Below are 13,902 nucleotides of genomic sequence, written 5' to 3' on the forward strand. Positions count from 1 at the left end.
TTAGGGAAAGGAGGAACGAGCGTAAAACAGCATAAAAGTTTCAGTGTGGAATCAAAAACCCAGCAGAAAACATTACAGTTAAGCACTCACTCGCATGCAGGAAGAGATCCGCCGTTTGGGGAGCAGGAATTGCGGCACAGGCTGGAGGCTCAGGTTTTTCCTGGCAGGGCAGGAGAAGGCAGCTGAGCCAGGGACCCTCTCCGCAGGGCTCAGCTCCAGCGGCTCCTGCTGAACCCATTTCGGCTGCTTCCACCTGCCACCCGGCCCCTTGTCAGGGTGGGCGAGAGAAGGAGCCCCAACACCTGCACCACAACCTTGCACAAGAACCGTCTGGAAACACGCAGGGGACTGCAAACTATTTTGGAGCACACTGAAACTTCCTGCAGTGACCAGGCGTGGGACATGGGGCACACACAGATGTTCTGGCAAGAGGGCTCAGGGCATCTCAGCCACTGATTCCAGGGGAAACCCAGGAGCACAGTGTTCATCTGAAGGCTGTGCACAGCACCAAAGGAGGCCACAAAGATGATGCAAGGGCTGGAGCACCTCTCCTATGAGGAAAGGCTGAGAGAGTTGGGGCTGTTCAGCCTGGAGAAGGAAGGCTCCGGGGAGACCTTCCAGCACCTAAAGGGGCTACAGGAAAGCTGAAGAGGGGCTTTGGACAAGGGGTGTAGTGACAGGACACAGGGCAACAGCTTTAAACTGAAGGAGGGGAGTTTTCAATGAGATCTAAGGAAGGAATTCTTCTCCATGAGGGTGCTGAGGCACTGGAACAGGTTGCCCAGAGAAGCTGTGGCTGCCCCATCCCTGGAAGTGTTCAAGACCAGGATAGATGAGGCTTTGAGCAACCTGGTGTAGCAGAAGGTGACCCTGCCCATGGCAGGGGGGTTGGGACTGGATGATCTGAGGTCCCTTCCAACCCAAACCGTTCTGTGATTCTTCTGCAACAGGTTCCTTGTTGCTGCGAACAAATAAAGGACAGGAGCCACATTTATTGCAGTAATCTCCATACTAGGAGACTCAAAATGATTTTATTTCTCCCTTGTATTGCATTTCTGTAACTTTACAGTATTAAAATGATTAACAAAAGCATAAAACTGGAAACAAAAACAATCATTGAGAGTGTCTCCTCCGGCACTCCAAGGCCCATCATCATCATCATCAGGGGCTGCACTTGTGTATTGGCACCCACACGGAGAGGCTGAGGCTCAGTCCTTGCAACAGGACACACTCTGCTCTCGGAAGGGAAGAAACTGCCGTTCCCAGGAAGCAGGAAGGCACTCAAGGCATGGGCTACTTTTAAGCCTGGCTGGTGGGAATCCTCAAGACAAAGTCCTGGTTCTTCACTGGATCAGCACTCTCAGGGCACATGCTTTAGATGTCCATGTCAAACTGCTCTTCCTCACCTGCTGAGAGGGACAAAACACAACCCACAAATGAGTCCTCAAAGTTTCACACTGAATACCAAATATTTTATGGAAGAAACAACTGTCAGCTGCGCTTCAGAAATGTGGAAGTTGGACTTAAAAGCTGCATTCAGGAATCAAGTTTGATATGAAAACCATCATGTACAAGCAAAACACTCTGTCCACAGAGATCTTGCAGGCAGTCAAGAGCAGAAGCAGAGAAGATGCCCTTTAAACAATCTATTTCTACCCCGGATTTCCTTGTAAAAAGGAACATAAAGAATAATGCTGATGACAATCCCTGGTATAAGCTTCTGTTACCAAAGACACAAATGCACATTCCACAACTTGTGATCTGTACAGCTGCTACCACAGCTCACGCATTTGACAGGATGCCAACGTGAGCAGGGATGGTCTATTCCTGAGGACAGGGCTTCTTTGGAAGAGTCACAACCAAGCTGGCATCCAGCACACAGCCTGCGTTCCAGTTTGCCAGAGAATCCAGTGAGCCACTAAAGGTCACAATGGTGTGTAATAAAACCATTAAGCAATACTGACTCTGGAACGATTTTGCTTAGAGTGAGGATGGACGCCAACTCATGAGCATCCAGATCTCTTTTTAGAAAGAAGATAAATAACCACACTCTGTAGTTTCAGGTTGCTTCAAGAAGTAATCTCACATAGCTTTATTTTAAAAAAAGAAACATTCAACAGCAATACTTGTTCATTTTGCTACTAGAGTGCCTTCAGTATTTGTGTGCCCAAAGTGGCCAAGGACCTCTGTTCTCCTGTGGTCTAACCTCTACCTTGCTGCCCTATGCACACCTGCAAGCTCCTGCTGAACCCTGTAAAGACAGCAACAGACATTGGAGAATCAGCACACACAGCTCAGGTATCACATCCAGCCACATCAGCAGAGCTCACTTGTACGCTGGAAGCCTCAGTATCAAAAAAGGCAGGAGGAATTGCAAATCAGGCTGATATTAAAAACCCCAAACAAATCCTACTCTGAACTGTAATCTGATCTTCTCATTTTTCAAAAACGCAAAGCAGCTGCAAAATGGTCCAGAATGGAGAGAGGCAGCAACAGCTGCACCCATTCTCTCACCACAGGACTATTAATGTGGCAAGTTTCCCAAATGCTAAATTAATGAGAATTAAGTGATTGTAACAAATTACATTCAACTAATCAAGAAGTCACATTACTGCAGACCACAGCAGAACCCACAAGACCCTGATCACCTAGTGACATCAAGCACACTTTGATTTTGCAAGAGGCTACCAGACTATTGATTGCAGCTTATCAGGATCTCCTAGCTCCAGTCCATGTGCAAACTTCTGTATTTCTAGGAAACAGCAAAGTTTCCCAAACCCAGTGAGTGAACTTGTGGTTCTTCGGGTGCACTCACCTGCGCTCACTTTCTCATCACTGTTTTGGACATGGTTGTTCTCAATCTTCAACTCCTCCACATTTGGGCTGGTAACACCTGGAATGTCCGGAAGGTCGGAAGGTGGTGTTTTGGCAACTGGAGAATTACGGCACTCCATCAAAAACTTACGGTCATAAATAATCCTGGTACCTGGGGGCGAGAAGAGAACACTGTCAGTTTTTAGCGTTTTGATGCACGAGTACAGCTGGGCCAACGTCACAGCTAAGTGTGTCAAGAACAGCAGGAGCCATATTTGAAGTGCTGCCTGTTAATTAGCACTTACTCTGTTCATTTGGTGCTACTTTACAGGAAAGCCAGATACCATTAACACTGTATTTGCCAAAATAAAGGTATGAAGCATCAGGTACCCAAGTAATAGTTAATGCTACTGGTCTGCTGCATGGAGAGAAGACTCCAAAACCCAGACTGACACCGGACACAACAGCACAGCCCTTTCTACCTCACTCAACGTCCCAACACCGCCCAAAGGAAACAGTAAATCGAATTTAATCTCCACACACAAACACAACAGGCTTTTCTGAGCTGCCCAGGGCTGAGAACTGCAGCCAGGCACAAGCACCCAGGTCAGGTAGAACAGGACAAGGCGCCGTGTCCTTACACCACCTGGGCACTGCCCAGCAGAAACGCCTGCACGGGCGTTTGCTCTTGCATACCGGGTGCTGCTGCCCAGCACACCCACCTGTCAAAGGGCCCATCTGTTTTAATGGTTAACCAGGCGACACCCGACTCCCCGTGCCCTACGTGGAACACGCCAGCTCCAGCACGTTTCAGCGAGCCTCCGCGGAGCAGCAGAGCTCGGCTCCAGGCACGGATTTCTAGGAATACCGCTGGACTGAACAGCCCGTTCCTTGTAAAGGAATTACATTGGAAAAAGCTCAAAAACCCACACAGGAAAGAGATCCCTCCAAACAACTGCAGCCATAACCCAGAAGTTACTGAAAAAACAGTTTTTCTTCCCCCAAGAGGAAGGCTGCAAACCTCCTCTCTGGATCAGGCCCTTACTGCTCTGCTCCTGTTCCAGCAAGAGTGAAAGGCAACTTCTTGTGCCCTCCCTGAAAAGCAGTAACCAGAAGCACACACGTGCAGGGAAACAAGCTCCCATTAACATCTGTCCTGGAACATGAAACTCACTTTACTTTGAAGCACGCCTACAAAACAGCGCAGCTGGATATCCTGCTTCAAGAACGCTCTCCTAATGAGTTTCCAAACCACTGGAAACCTCTTTTCACTAAAAGATTTTGAGTTCCTTCGCTAGACCCAAGGGGAGATGTAACCCAACTCAGAACTGTGCTGGAGCACTCAGCCGGATTTGAGAAGGCAGGCGCCTCGTCCGCGAGCTGAGCGCGGAATTCCTGGGAGGTTCGCAGAGGCGAGGACGGGGCTTCCTGGAACTGCAGCTCATGTACTGAGTATCAGGAGCACAGTTCAGGTGGACAAGAGCTTCCACGCCTGGCTCAGGTTCCTCTGACAGTCACAAGCCCAGAGCTGACGAAAGCAGACACCCGGAGTGCGACACGGAGCCACGCTGTCAGCAGGCACAGCCCGAGGCCATAAAGGGCTCCTTCCAGCGCACAGAGCTGAGTTACCAGCAGCTCTCCCCCTGTTGTAAGGGTCTGTATGTAGTACTGACTGCACCGTGGGAGCTGCTCTGCTCCCTGAAAGCCCTGGGTGTTGAAGCCGTGGTGTAACCAAGCGCCTCACGGTGCAACTTGGAAAGTCTGGATGAGAATTTGACTCACTGAGTATTTCCATCAGGATGAAACACCAGGTTTGAAGGAGTGTTGAGTAAAACATCCTGTTGCTTTCCTGCCAAATATGCCCGTTACTGTGGTGCTGACTGGGGCACAGGCGCTGCTCTGAGAGCCATCCCATCCCAAAGAGCTGACACCTCCAGCAGCTCCGGAGGCAGCTCCTTCTACAAAAGGTGCTGCGAGCACCAGGGCATCACTGCCGCGGCGAGCACCACAGCAGCTCGGTGCACCTCGGCTCACAACAGGCCGAGCTGGCAGGACCCCCCAGCAGTGCTGCAGGTGGGCTCTATTCAAGACAACGTGTCCATGTGCCCTCAGCAAGCTGGTGAGGAGCCAGGAGAGGCACAAAGGGAAACTGAGAACAGACTGTGCTTACAGGTGACACCTCACCTCTTACACGTTCCTCCACGCTGATTTTTCACCTCTGCTGACTGCTGGAAGAAAAACAGCTACTGCCTGTGCTGTCAGAGGACAGGGAATTTCTTTATTCCACCATCCCTTTCCGAGGGGATCACAGAGTCCTGAGAGATCTGTGAAGGGAGCTGAAAAAGGAAAATCAAGTCCTTTCCTCCCATCATTGGCACCAAACCAAAGAAAAACTCTGCTCACTCACACCAGTTGCACGGTGGGCTGTGCCACTGCCCTGCTACCGGGATGAGAGGGAGGACACTTCGGAGCATCATGAGACATGACTGTCTGCCCTGCTCGGATGGGCCCCTTTTATCCAAACTGCATTTTAGAAGTCACTTCAACACTTCTGGGGAGTCAAAGGCAACCTGCCAAAGAACTTCATCTCAGTGTTGTGCACAGTGAAAAATCCTAGCAGGAAAAGCTGGTGGATTTGAGCACAAGCAAAGCCACACCAGAGTAAAGGTGCTAACGAGACAGCTGATCTGTAAGTGCCTGACAGCTGGAAAAGCGAGTGTTCCCCTGCTCTTTCCAAAAATAAGCTTGGCTGCTGGACACACACAGCTCAGCGTACCGTAGCTGTGGAGAACCACTTTTCCAACAGCCTTCAGTCCCCCAGCACTGCTGCTGGGGTTTCCAGCGCTGGCACCGAGCCCTTTTTCCATCACTCACATTCCCAGCACTGCCTACAGCCAAAGGGATGACTTCAGAGATTACAGTCCTCAGTTCTTCTCCAAAATTAGTCAGAGGTTTTGCACGACAAGTTTGATCTGCTTCTTTCTTCTGACTCTTCAGACTTAACCTACTGCTTTGCAGGAAAGGTCAGACTTTCCCGCATACGCTGAATGTTTTGAACGGAAGGACCTAAAGCAAGTGGTTCTGAAACACAAGATTATTTTCACAGCAGTCAGGGCTGACCTGCAAAGGAGCAATGCAAACACAAATTCTGCCCGAATCAGTGGATAAATGGGTTAGCAGAAAACAGGGGAGGAGAACGTAGCCCAGACAGCAGAGAGGCTCCCCCAGTCCAAACTGGCCTGGCCCCAGCACTCTTTAAAGTGACACTTTGGTGCACCCATCTGGGGAGTTTGCTGTGAAACGTACCGATAACTGACTTCGAGAGCTCTTCCAGACTCTGCAGGACAAGGAATTCTTGCAACAGTGACTACAAACAGACCAACGACCCAAGACTAACATCCACTCCAAGTCCTTCCGGAGCTTTAAAACATTCCTCCTTTCAGCACCCAGATCCAGCACCTGAAGGTGGGCAGCCAGCACCCACAGCCAGGCTGGGCACAGACTGAAGCACCCCGTGGCTGTGGATTTCGCCGGACGCGCACGCCCTCACAATAAACGCTGTTTGCTTCTCCTCCGTGCTCCAGACACTCGGTAACTCTCCAGCAGAGATGATAGTCCTGGAAGGCTCATTACTCTGCACAGCACTCTTAATGGTTCATTTGTATTCTGCTACTCAGAGCACATGAATATCGCTGAGAAAGGCATTTTCATTCTTCTGCCTTCCATGGCATAATTACCGCGAGTGTCATGGAAGCACTTCAGTTATTTGCTGCTTTCAGAGCAGAGAGAACATATGGCAAAAACAACACAAGAACTTTAGTTCCCCAACCAAGCTCTTCTGCACAAACACAAAAACATGTGAGTCAGCAATGCCAATTTCCTCCTCCTCTAAGTTTTAACCCCTGAAATATTGTGTTGTAAAGAGACCAGTAGGTCTGAGGGATGAACAAAACATCCATCCACCTCCTCCCATTTAGTTTATTCTTTTGGCTGAACTTCAAGTTCAGTTTCATCATTCCTGCTGCTCACATTGATCTTTTATGTAGCAGCATGGGGAAAAATTCTTAAAGGTATGAAAAAAGTTATCTCAAATCACCAATCAATGGGAGTGTGGGCAGCTGCTGTAGCTGGAAATACACACAACTGGTCTGGTGCCCAGTGCCATCATCTGGAACAGCAGCTGCTTGTCTCCAAAACCAAACTCCTCAAAATAAACACCCGACCAAGCGGTGCGGATGCAAAGGCTCCCAGATGGATGAGCCCTTCGGGAGCTCTGCACACGGTGTCCCTGCTGCAGCGCACAGGGACAGAGAACCCGTGACGTGCAGCTACAACAAACACTGAGCTCGCAGGCGAGCACAGCCACCCTCGCCACCAGCTTGTTCTCATCCGAAGATGGGATCCCTACGAGATGCCAGTCCTGGCAGTCCCGTGCCGCACGAGCCTGGCAGCACAGAAGGAACCAGCCGCCGCCTTCGTGCGCCGCGCTCTCAGAAGCTGGAGCAGCTTGGGATGAGGAAGGAAAGAAAAAAGAGCCCCAGGTTCACTTGCTGCCAGAGGAAAGAGCAAATACCAGAATTAATCAGTAACTCGCAGTGGAGGCCGGGTTTGCTCCCGGCGAGGCTGCCCAGGGGCACACGGGGCAGCACGGCCGCCCGGGCAGAGGCCGGTTCGCGGCACCGGTGCGCTCCCGGGAAGGTGGAACCCCTCACGGCACAGCGGCGCCGAGCTCCCCGGGAAAAGCCGGACCCTGCCGAGCCGAACCCTGCCGGGGAGGGGGGCACCCCCCCGCCAGCACCCGGTCACCCCCAGAACACCGCCCAGGGAAGGGAGAACGTCCGCGCCGCCCGGCGAGCTGCTGCCCCAACGGGGGTCCGTCCCTGCGCCCCGCCTGCACAACGAGAGCTCCCCCCGACCCCCCGTACAGCCTCCGGTCAACGCGGGAGCCGCTCCCCCACAGCGCCATCGGGCCAGGAGCCCCCGAGCGCCCGCACAGCCCCCGGCGGAGCACGGGCTCCCCGGGCAGAAGGGGAGACAGCCCCCCGGGAACCGGAGCCCCCGACTCCGCCCACCGACACAACGGGCTCCCCCGGACCGCCCGGGGTAAGAGCCCCCGGCCCGCTGCCCCACCGCAGGGCCCGGCCCGCCCCCCGCGGGGCCCCCGCTCACCGCCCGGCGTGGTCCCGAACACGGTGCCCCCCGGCGTGGTGCTGTAGTCGCCGGGCGGCAGCGGGCGCCGTCGGGCAGGGCGAGGCGCTTGCCGGGCCCCGGGATGTCGCGACTCGGCGTCTGTCCCTGGCAGCAGCGGCCCGACATGGCACCGCGATCGGAGCGGCTGCCGCCCGGCCCGCCCTGCCCGCCGCTTCCGCCCCGGGGCACGCCCCTTCCGCCGCGCGGCGCGGCGGGAAATAGAGTGACGGGCGGTGCAGGGGGCGGGGCTTCGGCTGAGGGGGCGTGGCTTGGGCGGGGCGGGGCCCTCCCGGGCGCACGGGGGTCCCTGTGCCCCCGGCCCGCCCCGGGGGCACCCAGCGCCTGTCCTCCCCCGCTCCCGGGGGAGCGCGTTGCCCCCTGCCCGCCCCGTGCGGCACCCAGCGCCCTGCAGTGACCCCACGGGGTCCGCAGAGGGACGCTGACAGCGCTAACCCCTCCCGGCGGGGGTCCCTGCCCCCCTGCCCGCCCGGGGGGTGTCCCCCCGCTTAGTGACCCCCGCCTGCCCCACGCGGGGCGTGCAGCCGGGGGGGCCCCTGTGGGAGGTCCCGGTGTGAACCCTGGGGGACAGATGTCTGCCCGCCTGGGTGGCAGACCTCCATCCCAAATGGCCCTGCCACCTCCGGAGGGGCTGGGAGCAAACGCGGGAGGGGCCGGGGGGGCCACACAGCGTCTGCACAAGTGTCGGGCACCCCCACGCCGTGCCGCGGGCGGGGTCTGGGGCGCACCCTGCGCGGGACTGCTCCGGTCGGGGCTGCCCGGGCCTCGGGGCAGTGAAAAAAAATAGGTTTTTTTCTTAAAACTTTAGGATGAAGCCCTGGCACGAAGCCTCCCGAGCAGGGAGGAGGAGGCACGAGGACTCCCGCCCGTAGGACCACCCTGCTCACTGGCGTGGCGAGTGCCAGCGGCTCAGCCCTGCCCGCCAGCGGGGGGAAAGGGGCTCCCCGGGCTTGTCAGAGGGGTGGCACGGCCGGGACGGGGGCAGCCCCCCCAGCGCCCCCGCTACGCCAGTGCAGCCGATGCCGACCCCGCACCGTTTCTAGCCCCCTGGAAGATCCCTCCAGCTCCGTCCGCGCCCCCGACAGCGACCGCAGGGCTGCGGGGACCCCGGCCCGGTGCTGACACCTGCCGATGGCCGGGAGGCGCGGAGCCGGCAGCGTCTCGGCAGCGTTTCGCCCGCGTTGGGGAACCGCGGTGGTGGCGGGGGCTGTGGCAACGACCGTCCCTGGGAAGGGGTCCTGGCCCGGGGGCGGTGGGACGCAGCCAGCCCCCGCCCTGCCCGAACCCCGCCATCCCCCCGGCTCCAACAGATGGAGCTCGGCTGCCGCACGCCGCACCGGAGCCTGGCCCAGGGCCCGCGGCCGGCCACGGCCAAACCGGCCGCACCGTCTGCCCCCTTCCCTGCCTGCTTCGGCCCCCGCTCGGCTCGGGCAAGCCCGGCCAGCCAGGGCTGAGCCAGCTCCTGCAGCCCCCCGACCACTGCCCCATCCCTGGGGAATGAAACCTCATCCCTGCGGAGCCGCGGTCCAGCCCTGGGGTGCTGGGGGTCCCCGGGGGGCTCTGAGCCCTTTCTCCAGGGCAGCGTTTGTGTGGCCAGCGCAGTGGTCTCCTGCCAGGCTGGGGGATGGAGAAGGGTGCTTTGAAGGCTCTGCTCCCTGAGGACCCCCAGGACTCTGAGAGACTGTGGTGCCCCCCGAGGACCCCCAGGCAGGCTGTGGTGCCCCCCAAAAACTCCTGGGACCCGGGCAGGCTGCAGTGCCAGGCAGGCAGCCCTTGTCCTGTGCCAGCTGCTGAATCGATTACCAGGCGCTGGGGCAGGAAAATAACATATCCGGCCGTGCTGAATGACATCAGCGGTGACCCCCAACCCAGCGAGGTGTCCGGCCACCGAATAACAAGGTCCGCTGCTGTTTCCTCCTCCTCCTCCCACAGAATGGACCATCACGGGGTCAAGAAGCTGGAGGGGGGTCAGGGTTCAAGGGCACATCCTGGCCAGGGTGGAGCAGGGGGCCACGAGCCCTCGCTTCATCGGGGTGTCTGCCCTTGGCACCTGGAGCACCCCTGGCTCAGGGTGAGGGCAAGGACTGCTGCAACAGTGTTGGGGGGAAACCTCCAGGGCACTCAAAATCCCACAAAATGCCTTTTCTGGAGATGCTCCTTCAGGGGACTGGACCCTTTCTGTGCTGCAGAGACGGCTTCTCTGTGCCGTGAGACTCCAGGCACATCCCCATCTGGGGGGCTCCAACACGGCACTTGGGGTGTGCAGGAGACCCGAAAGGCTGCAGCAGAGCTGGGCAGCAGGAGGCGGCCAGTCCCCATCCCGGAGCAAGGATGAGGATGCTCAGCTCTTGCTGCCCTTGCTGGGCTCTGCGGAGCTCCAGCCCATCATGGAGAACATGCTGCTCTCCCGGGCTGGCAGCGACCTCCTTCCCGGACTCGGCTGATACAATCTCCCGGCTGGCAAGACCTCCCCAGAAACCATCCGGCACTGAGCAAGCCGGTCTGGGATGCACAGCCCAGAGCCCTAACAATAGCCTTTCCTCCTCATCCGTCTCTGTCTCCCATTTCCCACACAGGCTGGAGATTAAAAAAAAAGCAAGAAGAAAGAAAGGGGAAACCACCTGGAGCCAGGGCCAGGGAACAACCAGCCCCGGACAATAAATCAGTGATGTCTCCAGGCGGGCAGGACCCCTGTGCTGCCTGTTGCTGGGACATCCAGCATTTCTCTGGGGTTCTGTGCATGGGGGCAACCTCCGAGAAAGAGACAGAAAGGATGTGGAGACCCCAGCCCCACCACGGCATCACTGTCCCAGCACCCACCAGAGCTCAGTGCTCCCGGCAGCATGTGAGGGACCAGGGATGCTCCTGGCCGGGGGGTTCATGAGAAGCCCCCGGCTAGCAGCTCTGCTGCCCTGGCGCTGCCAGCACCTGAAGGCACAGTGTTCACCTGCCCAAGCCACCAGCACCCCCTGTTTACACCATGTTCACCTCTGGGGCATTTTATCTGCCCTTTCCCTGGGCAGCTAACGGGGCTGGAGAGCCCTTCATCATCCTCCTGTGATACTGGTTTATCGACTAACTGCCTTCTAAATCAGGAGCAGAAGTGCTTCTCACAGGTGTCCATCCCTTCACCCGCTCACCAGTAGCTGCAGCGTCTTTGCTGCTGAACTGGTTCGAATCCCTTTTACCTGAGCAGCGTTGGCTTTTTGTAAAGCTCTTTCTCCTCCAGCAGACTCCCAGGGAGGGACATTTGCCTCGTGGCTTATGGAAAACACGGCTTGTAAGTCATGAAATACTGAAGTTTTTGTTGCACCATGACAGCTGGGGCTGCCGCGGGCAGCAGCCCCTCGCCCACTGCCCTGCGGCCCTGGCGTGAGAGCAGCCTCTGGGGAAGGGCAGCGAGGGGCAGTTGTCACGGTGGCACTTCCACCAATACTAACCGGGCTGCTGATTACAGGGGGGTTTGCTGGAGGCAGGAAGAAAATAAACCAAGGGGAGGATAAATTTATGCACGGTGGGCAGCAGGGACTGGCGGCTTTCGTCTCGCCCCATCCATCATCCCTGCGGCTGCGTGGATTCGGGGATTTGGGTCCTCTCCAGCCCAACGCCGCACTCAGCTCTCCCATGGGGAGAACCAGCGGGATGGGGCGGTGGTGGGTCCCCGGGTGCTGCTGCCCATCACGCTGACCCCCGCCCCGCGGTGAGGATGTCCCTGTGCGGCCGCATTCCACCCCATCCGTGTTTACATTCCCCTCGGATTGCCGGCAGAGATAACGACAAACCCATCCACGCTGCCCGCCCAAGGGCTGTTCCTGCAGATAAAAGTTGCCCCCATAAACAAGCCCATCCTGCCGTGGGAAGTGCACCCCCGCCCTGCCCGCAGCCCTTGGGCAGGAAAACCCTGGCCAGGGCTCGGCCGGACCGTGGCCCTCTGGGTCAGGGCTGGCACTTGCTAGGGGTGCTCAGCACCCCATAACGCACCCCTGGGATGTGCTGTTTGATTCACGCTCTTGCAAAGGAAGTTTGGCAGAGGCAGGGACGTCCTTGTGGGCTGGCATGGCGTGGGCACACGCCTGACACCAGCGTCTGGCATGGAGAGCTGGGGCTCTCCGGCTGCTTGTGGGGGAAAGGCCCAGCAGAAACAACTGAAGGGGGGAAAAACGGAGCAGGGTGAGAAAATGGCACCAGGTCAGACTCCCGGGAGCTGGGATGCATCTCTGGATCTGGAGCTTTTACCCATCAGCTGTAGGCTCACATCCGTGCCCATTGCTCGGTGCCCAGCATCCCTCTGCACGTGCCGGTGGCTGCATTTGCACGTGCCAGCCGGCTCCAGCCTGCTCCGTAGATGGGGCTGGAACCTGGCCTGGGGATGGAAATGTTCCTGAGCCATCCGCCTGCCCTTCAGGACGGATCCCAGGCTCTTCCCCAGGGCAGAGGCAGCTCCCCGCACAGCACCCCGGCCGTGTGGTCCCAGCACCCGGAGTCCCCTTGCTGCCCTCGCTCATGCTTCCAGTCACTTCTGGGAGCCAAAAGACCCATGTGCCAGTTAGCAAAAAAATATTCGTCATTCCTTTTGTGACCTCGGAGGGGCTCGGTCCCTCCGCCAGCCCGGCAGCTCCGGCTGGCAGGTTCCCCGCTCTTACAACACCCTGTCCTGCCCGGGCGCTGCCCTTTGCAACCGCAGAAATGCCTGGACAGGGAAGGGTTTCCATTCCCTGTCTGCGCTGGAGCAACCTGCCCTGGGCAGCCCGGCTGCCCCGCGGCCGTGCCATATACCATGTGAAGCGGGTGCTGCAGGAGCTGAGGCTGAGCTGCCAGGGTGGCTTCTGCCTTCAGGTTTGGAAACTGGCTTCACTTCTGATCCTCCTTCCTCCTGGCTCCCACCGCATCCCCAGTGCTTTTGCTGCAGCCACGAGACCTCCTCATCCGTGTTCTTGTCTCCCCCTCTAAGCCGCTGAGCACCAGGCTGCTCGCAGTGCTTATTGCACCAGTGTAACAGCGAGCACGGAGTGTGGTGTGAGCTCTGTGCCAATGGAAACACCCGCCTGCACCATGTGCCCGGAGAAACAGCCGGGCTGAAGGTGCTGCGGATGCTGGAGCCGGGCACTAAAGATGGTTCCGGGCAGCGATGAGGGCCCCTGGAGCTGGGAAGTCTTGCTCGGCTCCCAGTCCAGGGGAGGGAGTTTCCCCTGCCAGGGCAGAGGGAGCAGGGGGTCTCTGTCCTGCTGGGCTGGGCAAGGGGACAGGGTGCCAGGGCAGCCGCTTCTCCCGGAGCCCGACACGAGCTGCGGGATGCAGCCGGAGAGGAGGAACCTTTTCCCCATTTGCTTCCCTCAAGGAGGTTTTTGAGATATGTCGGGAGGGAGGAGGAACCCGTGGGTTAAAAATAGCCGCCATGGCATGAGAGCCACCCTGCACCCATGGCCAGGGCCGGGGAGAAGTGCCTGACCTCCTCCTCCTCCTTGTTGTTGTTGTTGTTGTTTTCCCACCCTGCGAACACGCGGGCTGGAAGCGAACACCAGCCGGGAGCGGCACAGCTGGGGCTGAGCCCTTGCAGGGGGTCGATGGGTGCAGGATCGGGCCCGGGATGGGACCGGAGCGCTGGGAGACGGGGTGCTGTCAGGCAGTGGGGTACGATTTGGAGCTTCAGTGGATGGTGCCCGGGCAGGGAAGCAGGGGGAGGATGTGGGGTGGGAGGCAGCGGGGCAGCACCCAGGGTCTGACACCAAGGTGGCACGTGGCAGTTTGGCCGGTGGCCCGTGGCCCGTGACCGTGGCCGGGCTGGCAGCGGCTCCGCTTGGGGCTGCTGACGCTCGTTCCTTCCTGCCGGCACAAGAGCGGGACCTGTGCCCCCATTCCTGCCCAGCTTTGCCCCAAACA

The 13,902-nt window shown here is 58.0% G+C and overlaps 1 protein-coding gene across 1 annotated transcript; it reads right to left on the minus strand.

Annotated features, from left to right (window-relative positions):
• Positions 1 to 1,003: 1,003 nt before the first annotated feature.
• Positions 1,004 to 8,130, minus strand: EIF4EBP1 (eukaryotic translation initiation factor 4E binding protein 1). The gene is given in 4 exon segments (XM_086628121.1): positions 1,004 to 1,409; positions 2,816 to 2,986; positions 7,984 to 8,052; positions 8,055 to 8,130. Coding segments are annotated over 4 exon segments (351 nt in total). The 3' UTR covers positions 1,004 to 1,374.
• Positions 8,131 to 13,902: the final 5,772 nt, after the last annotated feature.

This window comes from Tauraco erythrolophus, chromosome 29 (genome assembly GCF_009769465.1).
Source record: "Tauraco erythrolophus isolate bTauEry1 chromosome 29, bTauEry1.pri, whole genome shotgun sequence".
NCBI lineage: Eukaryota > Metazoa > Chordata > Aves > Musophagiformes > Musophagidae > Tauraco > Tauraco erythrolophus.